This window comes from Molossus molossus, unplaced genomic scaffold (genome assembly GCF_014108415.1).
Source record: "Molossus molossus isolate mMolMol1 unplaced genomic scaffold, mMolMol1.p scaffold_m16_p_14, whole genome shotgun sequence".
Lineage (NCBI taxonomy): Eukaryota > Metazoa > Chordata > Mammalia > Chiroptera > Molossidae > Molossus > Molossus molossus.
In genome coordinates, this window is record NW_023425349.1 from 66,990,648 (window position 1) to 67,012,785 (window position 22,138).

General features: G+C 37.9%; 1 protein-coding gene across 9 annotated transcripts in view; it reads left to right on the plus strand.

Annotated features, from left to right (window-relative positions):
* Positions 1-22,138, plus strand: part of CCDC171 (coiled-coil domain containing 171) — a 340,065-nt gene that overhangs the window by 116,446 nt on the left and 201,481 nt on the right. For all 9 annotated transcript variants that reach the window (XM_036260954.1, XM_036260955.1, XM_036260953.1 and 6 more), the window contains 2 exons: positions 1,517-1,655; positions 21,237-21,339. In XM_036260954.1, coding sequence (XP_036116847.1) covers positions 1,517-1,655; positions 21,237-21,339 — 242 coding nt within the window. The remainder of the gene's footprint in view (positions 1-1,516; positions 1,656-21,236; positions 21,340-22,138) is intronic.

Consider the following 22,138-nt stretch of genomic DNA (forward strand, 5'->3'; position numbering starts at 1 on the left):
CTAGCACTTGGGGCCACACCTGCCAGGGCATCTTTTTTTTTTTTAATAGCAAATTTTATTACATTCCATTTTGTGTATTGTCTGTCTGCTTATGTTGAAAGGAACTTGGTTTAGTTCATTACTGTCTCCCAATCAGTGCCTAGAATAGTACCTGGCACATAATTGCTGTTAAAGATTTGCTTAATCATCAAATGAATCAACAACTAATAATTGTCTCTTTTTAAATTGGATTAGTTTATGTGTACCAATCACTAAGTTATTCTTTTTTTTTTTTTTAATCCTCACCCGAGGACATTTTTGCATTTATCTTCAGATAGAACAGGAGGGAGAGAGAGAGGAAGAGGAAGAGAGAGAGAAAGAAACATCGAGTGGCTGCCACCCACACGACCCCAACCAGGGCCGGGGACAAACTGCAACCAAGGTACATGCCCTTAGCGGGAACTGAACCCGGGTCTCTCTGGTCCGCAGGCCGATGCTCTAACCGCTGAGCCAAACTGTCCAGGGCCACTAAGTTATTCTTAAACTCACCAACGGAACTGAAAATCTCTCTCTATGTTCCTGCACCTCAGAAATTCTGTCGTATTTACGTTTTCTCTAAGAGATATCCCTCCTGGACAAATTGCTTTTTGGCTCCCTTTTCATAGCCATCCAGGGACTTTCCTTCTCTATCATCCTTGGAATTCCCTCTACTTTTTTTCTATGTTGGATCTCTTCTTTGCTGATTTTGTGCCTTCTTCCTTGTTTGATTTACTCTCTCTTGAGAAATTACACATTAGAGGAAAATTTTAAAACTGACATTCTGAAAATGTCTTTTTTATCTTTACCTTCTTTCATAGTTTATATGGCTGTTTATTCAGTATTAGTGTCAAGAATTCTGAAGTTATTTCGTGAATTACAACAAATTTTAAACTAAAATAATTCCAAGCTACTTTTCACCATATATCCATACATATGAACATTTATTATAAACAGTTTAATGTCAGCCTGAGAAAAATTTGAATAGGAAGGCAAATCCTTTGAAAAGAAATTCATGTGTTTTCACAGTAACTATGAATGATAGTTGATTTTTCTGGCTTTGGATTTTCCATGCCACCATACTAGTTCCACTTTCATGGACCCTAAGGAATCAAGCATTGGCTCCATTTCTAATGTTAAACTCACTTGAAAATTATTTGATAGGACTGTTGAGTCTTGAGGAAGTTTCTGAGCTAATTGAACTGTGGTTTTGTTCATCAAAAATAATAGTGAGATCAAATAAACAGTAAATGTATCTTGCTTATGAAATTGGGCATAGTGCAAATATCGGCTAACGAAAGTGGGGAGGTATTATTCATTTAGAGTCTTTCATTTAAGAATGTGCAACCCTTTTTATTTGAAAAAAATGAGAGGTGACCTATTAAAGCCTTTTGTCTTGAAAACATGATATATGGTTCTGCTGCCACTTGTTTTAAAGATGTGTAATAGGACTTAATAAAAGCATATTTGAAAAACTTGCTCTGACATTTTAACTTTTCAGATTAGAAAGAGAGTATTTCTCCAAAAACAAGAAACTAACTGAAGAGATTGAGGAACAGAAGAAAGTAATTGCAGACCTTTCAAAGAGACTCCAGTATAATGAAAAAAGTTGCAGTGAATTACAGGAAGAACTTGTAATGGTAAGGGTAAAAAAATCCATGGCAATTATTTTATTGGGTCAAATTTGATGTTTAACAAGGTTTTTTTTTCTCACTACATGCTGTGAGATAATAGTATGAAAGTAATTTTAATGACACTGATCTAAAATTTCAAAATTAGAGATGCTGATTACAACTAAGAAGCACATAATAAAATCTTTCTTCTTTGGAATTATTGGGAAAACAAATTGAATTTGTGAAAACTCTGAATAATAGAATGCTTTAAAATTTATTCAGTGGTTTTTACTTTTCATTTATTTTTAGGTGCATAAAACAATGTTTCCTATGTGGACGGGGATCAGGGCTTATAATGAGTAGGTCTAATGATTTAAAAGTCCCCTTTTTGTAATGATTTTGTACCTGATCACTTTGTTTCCATTCCATAATAAACTAGCTTTCACACCATCACCAAATTTATCTTTCTAAAATATTGATTTGTTCTTGTCACCCTTTATTTGGAAACCATCAATGTCTCCCTGTTGCTTTCAGAAATAAAATCCAGCTTGTCTAAGGCCCTTTTTTTCTTTTGACTCTGTGTTAACTTTTCCAGCTTCTTCCTTTGCCATTGCCTTACTTCAGACACAGTAGAGTACTTTCAGCTTCCTAGACACATTGTGTATTATCATATCTTCTTTGTTTTGTTCAGGTTGTCATTTCTTTGACACACATTGACTAAAATGCTCCTTCTCTTCTTTTCTATTTACAAATTCCTGTATATCCTGTAACAACTTGCTCTGATAACCTTGTAAGCTGTGATGCTTTCCATGATTCCATCTTTTCCTACTTTATTGTCCACCTAAAGTCAGAACTCTGCCCCTTCCCTACTTTGTATTTCTTTAGTACTTTAGCATCTTTATCATAACACTCACCCAAGTTGGATGTGTATTATCTGTCCTAAAAATTGTGACTGCATTGAGGTTAACTTAATTCATCTTATGTGCCAAGTTTACACCATAGTACTTGCTTCAAGAAACATCTGTTTGGTGGGTTTATTTGGTTGATGCAACATACTCCTACTCTGCAGTTTGCTGGGACCCTAACAGGGGGGCATAAGGTCTGTAGTAATACCCCATTTCCTCTCTGTCTTACTCCCCACATACATACCTTCTTCAGGGACTTGGCTACTTCAGTTTCAATTGTATCCCACAACTCTTAGTGATACCAGTTATTGAGGGAAGTATTTTTTCTCCCTGTTAAAAAACTTTGGGTTATACTAAGAAATGGTGACTGAATTAATACTTCCAGATAGAAAGGAAATGTTGGGATAAAATTGCAACTCTCTGTCATTTTTAAATGATCCAGTTTTATATACATTCTCCATTCAACTCAAGATAGTCAATGTGTTCTGATTCAGGGATTGATATTGTTTCCTCTGTGGTTGAATTTGTTGTTGAAGTACTTTGGATATTTTAGAAAGTGTAGCACTCTCTGTGTAGCATAATGTGGTGTCTGTTCACTGTTAGGTGCTACCCTAAACTTTATGGGCTATTTCATCTCTTAACTCCTGATTCAGGAGGGTGAACCAGTGGTGGGTGAAAACATGTCAGAGTCATTGAGCTGATTCTTGGATTTGGTCTGCTTGCTTATTAGACAATGTATCAATAGTTTGGAAAGTGAGCCAGAGTTATAACTGAGAATGTAACAGTGATGACAGTCACCAGTAGAAGTTGCATGTATCCCCTTACTTCTGGCCTTCTATCACTCCACTGCCTAGAAACAAAATACAAGACCGGATTAATTCACCACTGAGGGTATGGGTGCTTTGTGATTTTAAAAATTTACGTGATGCCAACAGGTTTTTATTTTTAAACATTTACAACTTGGTAAATGATCTGAAATAGGCAAGTTGCAGCTTACTAGCAATCTCTGTTTGCTTGTTTGGGCCCTTGACACTCATTCTATAAAACACTGTTGTTTTATCATAATGCTGGAGATTGTGGATTGTTTCTTCAAAGCTTGCTGCATTACCAAAAGCGGTTGAAGATCTGTGAATAGATCTTTGCTGAAGAGCTAATGGGGTGTTCAAAAAACATATTCAGATTGCAGCCTAAATGATTTATAGTTTATATGGTTCAACCTAACTCTATAGTTTCCTCTCCATTTTTCATCTCTCTTAAGCCCCTAGCTTAATGTCTTATTTTCTTCCATCTTTCTGTTATCTTTTCCTCTTCTTTTTTCCTTCACTATTATTAGCTTTTGTTTTTTAACTTGTTCTGTTTTATGTTTATTAGAACTTTTGCTTTCTATCTCTTTTCCTGACAATAATATGAAAATTTAAAATTATTTAATGAAAATGTATTTAATGGAAATAATATTACATTAAATAGTAAGTACAATTTTTTAAAATAAAAAATCTATCACTTTTCCTAAAAATATTTTTGTTGTAAGTATTCCTTTATTGCTTTTTTCCTTTCAATAGATTGGTGGCTTTTGGGAGTTTTAAAAAATTGTTCTAGCCCTGGCCGGTTTGGCTCAGCGATTAGAGCATATGCCTGTGGTCCTGAGAGACCTGGGTTCAGTTCCCGCTAAGGGCACGTACCTCGGTTGCAGTTTGTCCCCGGCCCTGGTTGGGTCATATGGGTGGCAACCACTTGATGTGTCCCTTTCACGTTCATGTTTCTCTCTCTCTCCCTCTCTCTCTCTCTCCCCCTCCCTCCCACTCTATCTGAACAAAAAATGGAAAAAATGTCCTCTGGTGAGGATAAAAAAAAATTGTTCTATGAATAGATACCTAACAATTAAAAAGTTTAAACCACAGAAAATGGAGTTTTTCTACTTCTGCATCTTCAAAGTCTGGCTGTTATTTTTGCTTTGAATTCATAATTGTTTTTGACTGAAGAGAAAATGACTTAGGAAGCTTTTACCTTTTGTTTTGGAAACAAAACTTTGTTTTAATGACATTTCATGACCCTATGTACCCTAGTGTGTCTTTCCCACATTTATATTTCTTTTGAACATAATAGTTTCAGCATTTTATAGAATATAGATGGGAAGCAGGAATTACCTACAGGTAATTTCTCTCTTTCCCTTTGAGGTAACAGCTTGTTTTCTAGTTTAGGTGATGTTCATGGCCATTATTCAAGTATTGGTTTTTATTTTCTCTGTTGCATTGCAAGAGAAAATTAAGCCTCTTTCATCTATAGGTTTACTAGTGAGATAAAGGTATTATTAATACTATGCAAAGACTTAAGGAAGTTTTGAGACATAAAGTAACAACTGTATAATGTAGTATATTATAGCCTTTTAGAGCTGGAAGAGGCCTTAGAGATCATCTTGGTCAGGATATACAAGGTATTAATACATCTGTTGGAAAGTGATAGCTAGCTCCTCTGCATCAAGCGATATAATACAAATATAGAACATAAATTGGAAAAGTCCAAAATATAAACCCAGCTGACTTTAATTGTGCTTTTATATTAATGAAATTAATAATTAAAGTTATGATTCATAAATGAAAAGTATATTATTATCTTTAATGTCACAGAATTAATATAATTTCAACATTGGACATCTAAGGATTTAATAAAATTATTTTCATATTCTGTGTTATAGAGTGTTGAATTTGACAAAAATGTTTTGATTAATATTGAACTATTAATTTCAAAATCTATGAATTTAATAATGATTTAATCAAATACTAAATAAAACTGAATTTCTAGTTTAAGCTGCTCGGTGATCATGCTTATTAAAGTTCAGAGGCTCAGCAGTTCCAGTTGGGTCTTTTAGTCATTACTGTGAGTTTTTATGTCTGCTTCTCTTGAAGCTGGGGAGCTATCATTTTCAAATTGGTATTATTAGAGCTTGCTTTGTGCTTTCTACAATGAAATTTTTTAAGTCCATCATTTCTTGAGATTTGTTTTTCTGCCACTCAGTAATATTTAGTTACAGCTCTAGGAGAGACCATATATTGGAAAGGGAATTCTAGTTCTCATGAGGTTTTGCTCAAAGAATATTTTATTCTCTAAAGAACTTGTGATTGAAAATGGTCAGATATATATTTTTCCCCCATACTTTGGGGCTTGGCTGATTATATAATAATAATGATTGCTAACATTAGATAGGATTTTGGAAAGTGCTTTTATTATTGTGCATTGTGGTAAAGTTAATGTTTCTTGATATTATTTTGCTTCAAATAATCTATTAGATTTTCTTTAGAAGGACATGTTTCTGATTTTATAGGCATTTGAAATTATTGGGCTAAAAATATTCTATTCTAAAAAAATTGTTGATTCCTGATATTACTCAGAATAGTAGTATTTATATATGAGCATTGTTTTTGATAATATGAACATTACCTTCTGTCTTTCTTACTGGTCCTTGAAAATTTGATATTATTGAGTAATATTCATCTAATGTGTGGTTTTGATTTGTGTAGTCAAATGTTTATTATATGGCTGGCTTTCTAGATTTATAATATGAGCATAAAGCTTTTTGAAATTTATTCTTATATAAATCATTATTTTGAAAATTCAAACCTCATTTTTGACCTTTGAAAAAGTAAAATGTGCCCTGGCCAGTTTGGCTGTTAGAATGTCGGCCTGTGGACCAGGGAGTCATGGGTTTGATTCTGGTCAAGGGCACGTACCTTGGTTGCGGTTTGATCCCAGGCCCTGGTTGGGGTCCTATGGGAGGCAACCAATCGGTGTGTCTCTCTCACATGACTATTACTCTCTCCCTTTCTTCTACCCTCCCATTCTATCTGAAAATCAGTGGAAAAATATCCTCGGGTGAGGATAAAAAAAAAAGTAAAATGCTATTTTGTGTGTGTGTGTGTGTGTGTGTGTGTGTGTGAGAGAGAGAGAGAGAGAGAAGGGGGTTATGTCAACCCCCCTATTCAGATTGGAAGATAGTATGTACTGAAAACTAATTGTAAAGCTACATAAGGGAGGGTGACATTCATCTATGAGATATTAGGTATCATTAATATGATCAAGGAAAAGCTGCAGGTGGTGATGATGATGAAAGCTAACTAGATCAAATTCAGTTCGGCTAACCAAGCTCTTCTGGGGTCCTTACAAATGAACTGGGTATGCAATGGCAGGTATGACGTAGAAGGCAGGATGGAAAGGTAAGAGCTGTGGAGCAAATGTGGGTAATGCTGATTATAGGTTCCGGTGCTCCCCTGCTTTTTGTTTTTGTTTTGTTTTGTTTTTTTGACTCTAAGTTAGAAAAATCATGGTATCTTAAGATTTTATTTTTTAAAAATTTTTATTGTTGAATGTATTACAGATGTTCTTCATTTTTCCCTCATTGACCCCCTCCACTCCACTCCCGCCCCCCTCCTGCCTTTTCCCACACTATTGTCTGTGTCCATTGGTTATGCATATAAGTACTTTGGTTTATTTCTTCCCACCCCCCAAACCCTTTCCCTTTGAGGTTTGTCAGTCTAGCAATAAATTTGTACTTCTTAATCCCTTCACCTTTTCACCCATTCCCCCAACCTCCCTCCCATCTGGCAACCAACAAAATGTTCTCTGTATCTATGAGAATGTTTCTGTTCTATCTGTTCATTTTGTTTGTAGATTCAATTGTCGATAGATATGTATTCATTGCCATTTTGTTTGTTCATATATTTTATCTTTTTCTTCAAAACGACCCTTCATCATTTCATATAATAACGGTTTGGTGGTGATGAACTCCTTTAGCTTTTTCTTGTCTGGGAAAGTCTTTATATGGCCATCGATTCTAAATGACAGCTTTGCAGGATACAGTAATCTTGGTTGTAGGTTCTTGCTTTTCATCACTCTGAATATTTCTTGCCACTCCCTACTGGCCTGCAAAGTTTCTTTTGAGAAATCAGCTGACAGCCTTATGGGAACTCCCTTGTAGGTAACTAACTGCTTTTCCCTTGCTGCTTTTAAGATTCTCTCTTTGCCTTGAAACTTTTGCATTTTCATGATGAAGTGTCTTGGTGTGGGCCTCTTGAGGTTCATCTTGTTTGGGACTCTCTGTGCTTCCTGGACTTGTATGTCTATTTCCTTCAGCAAGTTAGGGAAGTTTTCTGCCATTATTGTTTCAAACAGGTTTTCAATTTCCTGTTCTCTCTCTTCTCCTTCTGGCACCCCCAAGATGAGAATGTTGGCACGCTTAAAGTTGTCCCAGTGGCTCCTTACAGCATCCTCATTTTTTTGGATTCTTTTTTCTTTTTGCTGTTCTGATTGGGTGTTTGTTGCTTCCCTATAATCCAAATCAATGCTTTGCTTCTTGGATTTATGTACTCTACTATTGAATCTGTGTAAATTATTCTTTATTTCAGTTAATGCCTCCTTCATTTCTGACTGTGCATCTATCATTTCTGACTGGTCCTTTTTTATGCTCTTGAGGCCCTCACTAAGTTCACTGAGGTTTTCACTAAGTTCATTGAGCATCCTTATAAGCAGTATTTTGAACTCAGCATCTGTTAGCTTGCTTATCTCCATTTCGCTTAGTTCTTTTCCTGGGGTTTTGTTCTGTTCTTTCATTTGGGACCTGTTTCTTTGTCTCCTATTTTGGCTGCCTCCTTGTGTTTGTTTCTGTGTATTACTTAACGAGAGGTATGGGGTTAGCTGAGACCAGATGCTGCTTGTTTGAAAGAATTTAGGAAAACCTGAAGCAGGATCCAAGAGAGGCCAATCCTAAGGTTAAGCAACTGGCAACAGCTTGGGTGGGCCTGAAAGTTGGGTAGGGCGGGGCCTCAGGGAGTCGCCAGGGCGGGGCCACAAGTGTGAGCCAGGTTGCTGGAGTCCCAGATATGACTTCTGTCTGCCGCCCCTGGGAAGGGCTCACGAAAGGAACAAAGGCCTCTGACAGCACATTAGTCCCGGAGAAAGCCCCCTCTCCAGCCCTCGCTCCAGTGCCAAACAGCTCAGTTCTTCCCTGTATGTCTCTGGTGCCCCTCGAGCTGCCTCCCCTCCAAGCTTAGAGGGAGAGAGTCCGATAAGTCCATGCGCGGGCCCTTTAAGAGGAGCTTCCTGGGGCTCCAGCCGCTTCAGCCTCCCTGAGCCTCAGTTCCCGCTGGTTTTTCCAGCCAGAAGTTATGGGGATTCTCTTCCTGGCACTGGAACCCTGAGTGGGGCACCTGGTGTGGGATGGGGACCCCTCAGTCCTCAGGAAGGACCTTCCCAGCCGAGGTGTCCTCCTGATTTTTATCCACCACACGTGGGTGTAGAGCCAGCCTGTCGCGCCTCCGCCCCTCCTACCAGTCTGGATGTGGCTGCTGCTTTAATTCCGTAGTTCTAGGACTTCTATTCAGCTTGATTTCAGGCTGTTTTGAATGATGGTTGTTCTGTAGTTTAGTTGTAACTTTGATGTGGTTGTGGGAGGACTCGATACTGGTGTTTACCTACCCGCCATCTTGACTGGACGTCTCTCTTGCTTTTACTAAGAATTCCTTTGTACTGGCTTAAAATTGATATTCAGATTAAAAGTTCAAAACGTATAGAGTTAAATAATGTTCAGAACTGTTTCAAAACTTCAACCTATGTTTAAAATACTGATTTCAGCCCCACAGATGTGACTCAGTGGCAGAGCGTTGGCCCATGCACTGAGAGGTCGCCAGATCAATTCCTGGTCAGGGCACATGCCCAGGCTGTGGGCCAGATCCCATGTGGGGGGCATGCAGGAGGCGGCCAATCGATGTTCTCTCTCATCAGTGTCTCCATCTCTCTCCATTTCCATTTCTCTCTCTAAAAAGTCAATAAAAGAAAAAAATTTTTTAAAATAAAATACTGATTTTATTAAAAACAAAATACCTTAGTAATTTTTATGGATGTATAGTTTTATGGGATTTGTTGAATCAGCAATTTAACATTTAACCTGAACTTATTCTTTTTTTTTTTTTTTTTTTTTTTATCCTCACCAAAGTATGTATTTATTATTTTAGAGAGAGGAAGGGAGAGAGAGAGAGAAAGATCCATGTGAGAGAGAAACATTGATCAACTGCTTCCTGCACATGCCTCAACCAGGAATTGAACCTGCAACCTAGGTACATGCCCTGACTAGGAATCAAACCCACAACCCTTTGGTATGTAGGATGACACTCCAACCAATCCCGGCCTCCTGGCCAGAGCACTAAACTTATTCTTCATGTCACATGGTAAAACATGTTAATTAAAAATTATAAACTTAGTATTTTCTCTTTAGTTGACATTTTGTTTTTAACTCAAGGGCCTCGATTGTTTAGGTTATAGATTCTGTTTTCATTCTAGAATTTTTTCCTCATCCAACAGCTATTAAGAGCCTGGTTGGGTTTGCTCAGTTGGTTGGAGTGTCGTCCCATACACCAAAAAAAAAAAAAAAAAAAAAGGAATAAAAAAAGGTGGTTTGAATCCCAGTCAGGGCACATACCTAGGTTGCAGGTTTGATCCCCAGTTGGGGCATATTCGGGAGGCAACCGATTGATGTTTCTCTCTCTCCCTCCTCCCCTTCCTCTCTCTTTAAAATCAATAAACATATCTTTGGGTAGGATTTAAGAGAACTAACAGCTTTGGGAACAAAATTTAAATATGAGTACAATTCACATACAAAAAAACACAAAACTCGCCTGGCCAGTGTGGCTCAGTGGTTGAGCATCGACCCATGCACCAAGAGGTTGCTGGTTCAATTTCCTGGTCAGGGTACATGTCCAGGTTGTGGGCCCAGTCCCCAGTGTGGGGCATGCAGGAGGCAGCTGATCAATGTTCTCTCTCATCTCTACTTCCCCCTTCTCTTTCTCTAACATCAATAAAGAAAAAAAAAATTTTAAATATAAGTAAAATTTCTATTGGCTATAAGACTCTTAGCCAGAGATCTCTATAGAAAATTATAATACTCCTAATTGTAATAACAACTTTCAGGCATAGTTTATTCTTCTTAAGCCTTGTCATTGATCAAAGCTCTTCTTCATTCTTTGAAAAATTTTACACTAGTCAATGTTTCCCAGTTAATTTGACATTAAATCTGATTTTAAACTATAATGGTGTTGAAATTTTAGCTCATCTTTTAGTCAGGATTGAGCCCTGACTTGAAAGAGAAGAATTATTGTTGAACTAGGAATTTTTTTTTTTTAATCTTTATTGTTGAATGTAGACTGTATTACAGATGTTCCACATTTTTCCCCCCATTGACTCCCTCCTCCCCACTCCCGCCTCCCTCCCGCCTTTTCCCACACTATTGTCTGTGTCTATTGGTTTATGCATATAAGTTCTTTGGTTTATTTCTTCCCACCCCCCAAACCCCCTTTCCCTTTGAGATTTGTCAGTCTAGCAACCAATTTGTACTTCTTAATCCCTTCACCTTTTCCACCCATTCCCCCAACCCCCCTCCCATCTGGCAACCAACAAAATGTTCTCTGTACCTATGAGAATGTTTCTGTTCTATCTGTTCATTTTGTTTGTAGATTCCATCGTTGATAGATATGTATTCATTGCCATTTTGTTTGTTCATATATTTTATCTTTTTCTTCAAAAAGACCCTTCATCATTTCATATAATAATGGTTTGGTGGTGATGAACTCCTTTAACTTTTCCTTGTCTGGGAAACTCTTTATATGGCCATCGATTCTAAATGACAGCTTTGCAGGATAGAGTAATCTTGGTTGTAGGTTCTTGCTTTCCATCATTCTGAATATTTCTTGCCACTCCCTTCTGGCCTGCAAAGTTTCTTTTGAGAAATCAGCTGACAGCCTTATGGGAACTCCCTTGTAGGTAACTAGCTGCCTTTGTCTTGCTGCTTTTAAGATTCTCTCTTTGTCTTGAACCTTTTGCATTTTGATGATGATGTGTCTTAGTGTGGGCCTCTTGGGGTTCATCTTGTTTGGGACTCTCTGTGCTTCCTGGACTTGTATGTCTGTTTCCTTCACCAAGCTAGGAAAGTTTTCTGCCATTATTGTTTCAAACAGGTTTTCAATTTCTTGTTCTCTCTCTTCTCCTTCTGGCACCCCCAAGATGCGAATGTTGGCACGCTTGAGGTTATCCCAGAGGCTCCTTACACTATCCTCATTTTTTTGGATTCTTTTTTCTTTTTGCTGTTCTGATTGGGCGTTTTTTGCTTCCTTATCGATGGTTTGCTCCTTGGATTTACGTACTGTATTATTGAAGCTGTGTAAATTATTCTTTATTTCAGTTAAAGCCTCCTTCGTTTCTAACTGTGCATCGATCATTTCTGACTGGTCCTTTTTTATGCTCTTGAGGCCCTCACTGAGTTCATTGAGCATCCTTATAAGCAGTATTTTGAACTCAGCATCTGTTAGGTTGAACTAGGAATTTAATTGTAACTTTATATTGAGCTGACTCCAAGTATGCCATTTGTCTGACTTTCTACATTTATTTTTCTGTGAATTTTTATCCTTTGATATTGATGGGTTCTTAGCATTAGTTGACATGGCAAAGGAAGAACATATATTTTGGAGACAAATTGATCTGGGTTTTAATCCCAGTCCTATCTCATAATGGTTATGTGCTTTCCCCTGGTGATATTATCCCTCTGAATCTGTTTGCTCCTTTGTAAATGGTGCTAATAATCTGTTCTATGCAGGGTTTAAAAAAAAATTTTTTTCTTTATTGATTTGAGACAGAAAGAAAGAGTGAAGGAGAGAGAGATAGAAACATTGATGAGAGAGAACATTGACTGGCCGCCTCCTGCAGGCCCCCAACTGGGGATCGGGCCCACAACCTGGGCATGTGCCCTGACGGGGAATCGAACTGGTGACCTCTTGGTACATAGCTTGACACTCAACCACTGAGCCACATCGGCTGGGCCTATGCAGTATTTTTGATGAGAATGAAAGATAATATACATTCTTACTGAAATTTGGATTTATTTTTTAAAGAAAAAATTTAAATTTTCTTCAATAGCTTGAGATAAAATTTATATACAACTTAACTGTTTAAAGTATACAATTTAACAGTTAAAATTTTTTTTCTTTATTGATTTTTTTAGAGAGAAAGAGGAAGGAAGAGGGAGAGAGAAATAGAAACATCGATGAGAGAGACCATCGATTGGCTGCCTCCTACATGCCCTCCACTGGGGATTTAGCCCACAACTTGGGCATGTGCCCTGACCGGGAATTGAACTGGCCACCTCTTGTTGTATGGGTCGATGTTCAACCACTGAGCCACACCAGCTAGGCAATTTAATGGTTTTTAATACATCTATAGAGTCTCACAACCATTACTACAGTCAATTGGAGAACAACTTTCATCACCTCAAGAAGAAACCCCCATATTTATTAACAGTCATTCTTCATTTTCTACCAACCCCTCCAGTCCTAGGCAACCCTAATCTACTTTCTATTTCTACAGATTTATCTATTCTGGACATGCCATGTAAGTGAAGTCATATACTATGTGGCCCTTTGTGTCAGGCTTCTTTTGTTTAGTTTAATATGTTTGAAGTTCATCCATATTGTACCATCAATCTATATTTTCTTTCTTTTTATGCCTGAATAATATTCCATTGCATGTGTATATCAACTTTTGTTCATCTGTTCATCAGTTGATGGACATTGGATTACTTCACCTTTTTTACTGTTATGAAAATGTTATGAACATTCATGTACAAGTTTTTGTGTGGATGCATATTTTCCTTTCTATTGGGTGTACACCTAGGAGTACAATTGCTAGGTCATATAGTAGCTCCAATTTTAACATTTTGAGGAACTTGCAAACTGTTTTCCAAACTGGCAGCATCATTTTACATTTTCAACAGAAGTATATGAGAATTCCAATTTCTCCAACTGTCTCTGCTAACAATTATCACCTGCCTTTTATATTATATTCATCCCAGTGTGTGTGACATAATATGATGTTATGGTTTTGATTTGCATTTTCCTAATGACTAATGATATTGAGCATCTTTTCATGTGCTCACTGGTCATTTGTATGGGATTTTTTTTTTTTTAGGTTGTTAATCCTCCCTGAGGATATTTTTTCCATTGATTTTTAAAAAAAATTTAATTTATTTGTTTTTATCCTCACTCGAGGACATTTTTTCATGTTTTGTTCAGATAGAGTGGGAAGGAGAGAGAGAGAAACATTGACATGAAAGGGACACATCCAGTGGTTGCCACCCACACGACCCAACCAGGGCCAGAGACAAACTGCAACCGAGGTACATGCCCTTAGTGGGAACTGAACCCAGGTCTCTCTGGACCGCAGGCCGATGATCTAACTGCTGAGCCAAACCGGCCAGGGCTTTTTTTTTTTTTAATCCTCACTCGAGGACATTTTTCCATTTTTTGTTCAGACAGAGTGGGAGGGAGAGAGACGAAGAGAGAGGGAGAGAGAAACATCAACGTGAAAGGGACACATCAAGTGGCTGCCACCCGCACGACCAACCAGGGCCGGGGACAAACTGCAACCGAGGTACGTGCCCTTAGCGGGAACCGAACCCGAATCTCTCTGGACCGCAGGCCGATGCTCTAACTGAGCTAAACTGGCCAGGGCTCCATTGATTTTTTTAGAGAGAGTGGAAGGGAGGGAAGATGAAAGGGGGGGTAGAGTGAGAGAGAGAGACACACAGAGAGAAAGAGAGAAATGTTTATTTGAGAGAGACACATCAATTGGCTGCCTCCCGTATGTGCCCTGACCAGGGCTGAGGATCAAACCTGCAACCCAGGTACATGCCCTTGCCTGGGAATCAAACCTGAGACCCTTTGGTATGTGGGCTGACGATCCAACTACTGAGCCAAACTGGCCAGGGCACCATTGGTATTTTAATAGGAATATTTATCAATTTTAAATTTAATGCAAAGCTATAGTAATGAAGACAGTGTAGCATTGGCATAAGATAGATCCATGGAGAATAATTGAGAGTATAAATCCTTACAGTTGTGTTTAATTGATTTTCGAAAAGGGTTCCACATCACTGAAATGTGGAAAGAATAGTATTTTTTTTTTTTTTTTTTATCCTCACCCGAGGACACTTTTCCAATTTTTGTACAGATAGAGTGGGAGGGAGAGAGAGAGAGAGAAACATCGATGTGAAAGGGACACATCGAGTGGCTGCCACCCGCACGACCAACCAGGGCCGGGGACAAACTGCAACCGAAGTACATGCCCTTAGCGGGAACCGAACCCGGGTCTCTCCAGACCTCAGGCCGACGCTCTAACCGCTGAGCCAAACCGGCCAGGGCAAAAGAATAGTATTTTTTAACGAATGGTGATGAGAACTTGGTACTCACTTGCCAAATAATGGTTGGATTTGGACCCTCACACAAAAGTTAAATGGTTCACACAACTCTGAATATACTAAAAACATTGAATTATACACTTCAATTAGATAAATTTCATATTATGTCAATTATACCTTAGTAAAAAAAATTAAGTTACCATAATTAAAAATTTGGTACTGACAAAATAGAAAAATCAAACAGAATGGAGTGTTCAAAAATATCTAGGATTATTTGTGGTAATTTAGTATATGATAAAACTGGTATGTAAAAAAGAAAAAACTTGAACTTTAAGGAAAAACACGCAACACTACTTTCACAGAACATTTTTAGTCCACAAGTGTGGGGGGATTTCTGCACACCAAGCAATTCTGCCACACCAGCTAGATATCCTAAAATTGAACTTAATTCTGACTCTGTCTACTTGGTGATAGCTTCAGATTCCACAGGTTAAGAGTTCACCCCCACAAGGCTACCTGCCCCCTTCAGATGCCAATAACAAGTCCAGGTTTTTATCTCTGCTTCTGACCAACAGGCTAAAATTGAAGGTTCCTACAACCTCATCCTCAGGTTAAATTAATTTGCTAGAGTAGTTTACAGAATTCAGGAAAACAGTTTATTTACCAGATTACTGTGTTTTTTTTTTTTTTTTAATAAAAGGAACAGACAGATGGAAGAGGCTTTTGGGTGAGGTATGTGGGAAGAGTTGCTGGGCTTCCTGCTTTCTCTGGGTGTGCCACCCTCCCCATATCTCCAGGCGTTTCCCCGTCCTGGAATCTTCTGAACTCTTCCTCCTTTTGAGTTCTTACATAGGCTTACGTAGGCATGATTGATTGAATCATTGACCATTGGTGATTGATTCAACCTCTAGCCACTCTTCTCTCTTCTCCTCCTCTAATCATAAGGTTGGTTCCCTTGGAGCCTAGCCCTCATCATTAGGTTATCTAGGGACTTTCCAAAAATCACTCATTTACGTAAACTCGGGTGTGGTTGAAAGGAGTTTGTTATGAGTAGCAAAAGACACCCATTTCACCTTTATCATTGAAGCTATTTCAGGAACTGGGTATAAAATATTATAAGAGCCTGGCTGGTGTGGCTCACTGGTTGAGCATCGCCATGCACCAAGAGGTCCCCAGTTCGATTTCTGGTCAGGGCACATGCCCGGGTTGTGGACTTAATCCCCAGTGAGGGGCATGCAGGAAGCGGCCAGTTGATGTTTTCTCTCATCAATGTTTCTATCTCTCCCTCTCCCTTCCTCTCTCTCTAAAATTAATAAAGCAAAATATTTAAAAAAACATTATAACAGAAGTTGCTCTTATTAGTTATGTGATGAACCTTGGATGGATACCTAATATATATTTCTTATTATAAATCACAAATGCCAAATCAATGTTAAAAATAGATTATCCCATGAATACTTTTCAAATAACTGGCTGTATGTAAGAGAAAATAATATAACTAAATTCTTGCTATATTGCTCATATCAGAGAGCTATAAAAGAAGATGAAAAAGTACTGGAAGATAAAGGGAATTAAATATTTTATAATTTTGGAATAAGGAAGTATAACACAAAACCTAGGAGTCACAAAGCAAATTATTGCTAAATTTGACTACTTAAAAATACAATTTTGTTTTTAAGAACATAGTCAGAAGGCAAACAACAAATTGGAAATAATAATTTGGAACATATCTGACAAAAGGATTATTTTCATAATTCACAAAGAACTGTTATAAATTACTAAGGAAAGTATGGCCAATGTAATAAAAATGGGCACATGATATGAAAAGACCGTTCAGAGAAAAGGAAGTACAGGGGCTAGTAAACATGAAAAGATGCTTAATTTTATTTAAAATTAAATAACTGCCTATTAAAATAAGTTGATAAAGCTTACCATGGATAGATAGCTTTTGGGAAAGAGGTGGTAGGACTCTTTGGAAAGCAATTTGGTAACAATGATATTTTCAGTTGTACATACCTTTTACCCATCAAATCTATGTCTAGTTTATTGTATAGGTATAATTGAATGTACATGCAAAGATATATATGTAAAGATGTGTTTTGTGGTATTGTCAGTAATGTGTGTGTGTGTGTTTGTAATTCTCACCTGAGGATATTTTTCCATTTATCTTCAGATAGAGTGGGAGGTAGAGAAGGAGGAAGAGAAAGAGAGAGAGAGAGAGAGAGAGAGAGAGAGAGAGAGAGAGAGAGAGAGAAACATCGATGTGAGAGAGACACATCAACTGGTTGCCTCCCACACGACGAACCGCAACCAAGGTACGTGCCCTTGGCCGGAATTGAACCCACGACTCTTTGGTCCATGGGCAAACTCTCTAACCGCTGGGCCAAACTGGCCAGGGCTATTGTCGGTAATATAAAAAATGCAATTAACCTATAAATTTTAGCAGTAAGGGGCTAGTTACATTAATTAATGGTACATCTAAACAGTGGAGTACTAGGCAACTAAAATAATGTGATGTGAAAAGATGTCAGAGATATGCTGTGAATGGAAAAGTAAGTTACATAGTAGTATGTATGCTATGATCCTATTTGATTAAAAAATTTGTACATAAAGTGCATAAATTTATATAATATATACATTTTTAAATTCTAAAACATTTAAAATTATATCTGTTAAAGTTTCTATAATTATAAAACAAACTGTGACTAAAACTTACCAGTGAGGATTGAGTTATCTCCTATTTGTTTAATTAAGAAGTTTTATTTTGGGGAGAGAGGGGGAGAAAAGGGAGAGGGAGAGGAAGAAAAATGGGGAGAGTAGGAGAAAGGGGGAGGGAGGGAGGGAGAGGGAGAGGGAGAGAGAGAGAGAGAGAGAGAGAGAGACATCAATTGGTTGCCTTCCACGCATGCCTTGAGAGGGTTGAACCTGTAACCTGGGTATGTGCCCTGATTGAGAATCCAACCTGCCACCTTTTGGTGTAGGGGATGATTCTCCAATCAACTGAGCTGGCACGGCCTGTTTCATTTTTTTTTTACCGTGAGCATAATATAGATAAACTAAAATAATATAATAGAATATTTGATAATTAAAACACTTAACCTTAAAAAAAAACTTTATATTGCAATATACTTATATATAATTGCTGCTTTATAAATAATTTTTTATAAACTTTGATTGGCGGCCATTAGTAATAATATCCATTTTGACTTTGACTTTAAAAAATGTTTTTATTGATTACTTTTAGAGAGGGAGGAAGGGACAGAGACAGACACATTGATGTGAGAGAGATACATGGATTGGCTGCCTCCTGCACACCCCCTCTGGGGACTGAGCCTGCAACCCGGGCACATGCCCTGACCAGGAATTGAACCAGGACCTCTCAGTTCATGGGGTGACACTCAATACACTGAGCCACTAGCTGGGCAAGTTTGACTTTTTTAAATAACTAAAATTTGGTGTTCCATTTCTGAGGATATTCACTTTATACAGGGCTGTGACTCTGGGCTGAGATACTAGCTAGAAATCTCCACCTGGGTCTCTTTGTTCAATTGTTCCTCCTTGTGTTTCCTAACTCTAACAAAATGCATGTATATCCTCTGTAGAAGAGTTTGTTTGTTTGCTTGTTAATTGGCTTGTTTATTTACTGTGTTTCAAAATCTAATTAAATTTAAAAAACTAGGAAATTGGTACACATGGAACAAGATTTCAATGATACATAGGGTTATACAGTAAAAAATGAAATCTCTTTTCATAGCCTTTGGCCTTCCAGATTGTCTTTCTAGGGGCAATCATAGTTACTACTTTCTCTGTTTTTGTGTAGAGATTCTGTCTACATTTACAAATGCAGGCACTTGTGACACACTTTACATAAATGGTAGAATATTAAACATCCAGTTCTCCCTCTGTTTTCCCTCCTGATATTAACTTGTTTGACATTACAACATAAAAAGGCATGTTACTAATAGTATGCTCAAGCAGAAAACTTCAAGTCTGGTTTTGTTTTGTTTTGGTTTTGTTTTTTCTTTCTTTTTGCATCCCAACTCAAGAGGGCTGTCAGTTAGACCAAGGATAATTTATTTTATAGTAGAATACACCTTTTCCATCCCCCCTTTTGTTTTAACTCAACAATATTGCTTAGAGCACTTTCCATATTAGTACATGAAGAAAAGCTTCCTCCTATTTAAAATTTGTGTGGATTAATCCTAATTGATTAAATAGTCTTTTGTTGATAGTACACACTATAGTTTGTTTAACTATTTAACTCTTATTTTAGATACTTGGTATTGTCTAAGTGCTGGGGATACACTGATGAGGACAGAAAAAGAGATTATGTGTACTCCCCTCATGGAGCTTAAATTCTATGAGGTAGACACTAATATAAGACCAGCTCAAATAAATGTAGAATCATATTTGTGAGAAGGTTAACACAGATCTCATAGAGGGAATTGATAGAGTCAGGGTGGTGAAGGATAGCTTTTCTGAAGTGATATTTGAACTGACATCTATAGAAAGAGTTATTAGTTTTACATATTTTAATAATGTAATTTTGTCCTGTAATATCTATTCTACCATAACTTTTGTATCTATAAGCACTCTTTCACCAGTGCATCTATTTCACCAGCTTTTAAGGCTGCCTAACTTTTTCACGTATTAAAAAAACAACAGAAAACCTCTTCTCCCACTCAGTCTCCTTTCCAACTGCTACTGCCCTGTTACTCTGCTTCCCTTTTACCAAGAAGTGTCTAAACTTCCTGTTTGCATGACTTGTCTCTTACTCAATTAGGACAGAAAAATTCAGACGTACTCCTCTTCAGCCTGTTCCAGTCTGGTTATAGCCAGTTTCTTCAAGGTCACCATTGATTTCCATTCACAGTGAACACTTTTTAGTGTCCATTTTGCTCTAATATTCTGTGACATTGCATATAATTGACAACTAGGTCCTAGAAATGTTCTCTTATCTTGGATTTCATGACACTCTATGCTTTTTTTCCCTTTTAAAAATTCTTTGCTGGCTTTTTCTTTCCTAACTATTAAGTTCTGTTTCTTAAAGCTTTGTCTCAGCCTCTTTTCTCTTCCCTTCAAACACTCTCAAGACAGGCTTCAGGTGATGTGCATAGATGATTGCCAAACCTGTGCCTGATCTTTTTACTGCACTATTATGTCCAGATGCCTGCCATATTTTTCTACTTCACTTGTTATTTGTTAGTTCAAAAATATTTATTTAGGGCCTTTTATTTAGGCACTGTGCTGGTACTGGGAGTGTCCTAAAGGTACCTCCAATGTAATAGATCAAAATAGAATTCATGACTTGTACTTACTGCCAAAAATAAGCAAGCAAGTAAACAAACAAACAAACAAACAAAAACAGTCAAAATAAGACCTTTTCCATCTTCACTGTTATCACTCATCTACTGAAATTGGCCCAGTTCTCTTAGGCTAAAACCTTGGGCTCTGTCTTGACTCTTCCTTTCATTGGAGCACTTTCACAGCCTTAGCCAATCCAATCCAATCCAATCCAATCCAATCCAATCCAATCCAATCCAATCCAATCCAGTCCAGTCCAGTCCAATCCAGTCCAGTCCAATCCAGTCCAATCCAGTCCAATGCAATCCAGTCCAGTCCAGTCCAGTCCAGTGCAGTCCAGTCCACATCTTTTTTTTTTTTTTTTTTAATCCTCATCCGAGGACATTTTTCCATTTTTTGTACAGACAGAGTGGGAGGGAGAGAGAGGAAGAGAGAGAGAGAGAGAAACATCGACGTGAAAGGGACACATCGAGTGGCTGCCACCCGCACGGCCAGGGCCGGGACAAACTGCAACCGAGGTATATGCCCTTAGCGGGAACCGAACCCGGGTCTCTCTGGACCGCAGGCCGACGCTCTAACCGCTGAGCCAAACCAGCCAGGGCAGTCCACATCTTCTAACCCAATACAATGTTACCAAGGTCTGGCCATTCTACCTTCTAAGTATTTTTCTAGTGTATAAGCCCCTGTTCACTGCTAAGACCCTAGCCTAAGCTACCATCACCTCTTAAGTATTAGACTGCAACAGTTCCTTCTACTTGGTCTTACTGCAATTCGCTCTTCACCATCATCTTGCAGTTTACCATATGACTGCCAGCACGATCTTTTAAAGTGTTGTTTAATTTCTCTGTGTCTCAGTTTTCTTACCTGTAAAATTGGTATAATAACAGCCCTTCCCTCATGAGGTTGTAGTAAGAAGAATTACTATGTGTAAAATACTTAGAATAGTGCCAGGCACTAAGGCCTCAGTAAATTGTTATCGAGACCTTATACAGTGTTACTTACATTAAGCCAAATAAAAGGTATGATTAAGACAGAAAGAGGTTTATGAATAATAGACTTGAATGGGGTAATTGTTAGCTTGCTTATTCTTAATTGTGCCACGTGTGTTCACACAAAATATCTGTAGCTCTTATGCATGACCTTATTATGTGTAATTTTTTTCTTAATTAAAAGGCTAAGAAGCACCAGGCCTTTCTAGTAGAGACATGTGAAAATAACGTGAAAGAGTTGGAATCGATCTTGGACAGCTTTACTGTGTCGGGCCAGTGGACATCAGGTTAGTTGAAGGTATAAAATGACAGATGCATCTGTCAGTGTTCCAAAGTCACTACATTTTGGGAATTCTGCAGATGCCTCTTATAGTCCCTCATCTCGACATGTTTTGATTTGATGACATGATAAGAACAGTCCTCACAGCAGTCAGTTGGCCTAGCTGGCCGAGAAAGGGTGACGGAATGTGTACCTGCTGTTGTCCTCCCAGAACTTGATTTACAAGTGTTGGGGTCTGTATGATTGGACAGACAAGGGCTCACTTGCTGTGTTCTGAATCCAACTGAGAGAAAAGCCCTTACAGTATACCTGCAAGGGAAGCAGATGTTTCGATCAAACTGAGCCAAATTCTGAGGCAACCTTCAGCAACTTAAAGGTCATGCATTCAAAAGGTTTTGTAGGACACAGGCTTGTAACACAGTGCATTCTCTACGTGTTGCTTTCTAAGCTCATTTTCTCCTTCATTTCCTATTTACATATATATTCTCTCTAGATAAAAATGCTTAGGTAAAATGGTTTGGTTTTACTATTAGCCCACTTAATATGATGAAGAACCATAAAAATTGCATGCTAGGTAGTTATAATTTGGGAACTAGCTGAAGCATTAGTTGGCTAATGAATGCTGTCCATGATTTCTACTTCCTTAATTTTTTTGTGCTTATGCCATCATATGTGCTGTAGTAGCTTTGACTTAAATACTTTTAGTTTTCTACTTCAATTTTCTTTTGCCATACTGTCAGCCTTGAATTATTTAGTTGTTTTCTGACTCAGGTGTATTCCTTTTTTATAAAAATATGTTTCTATTG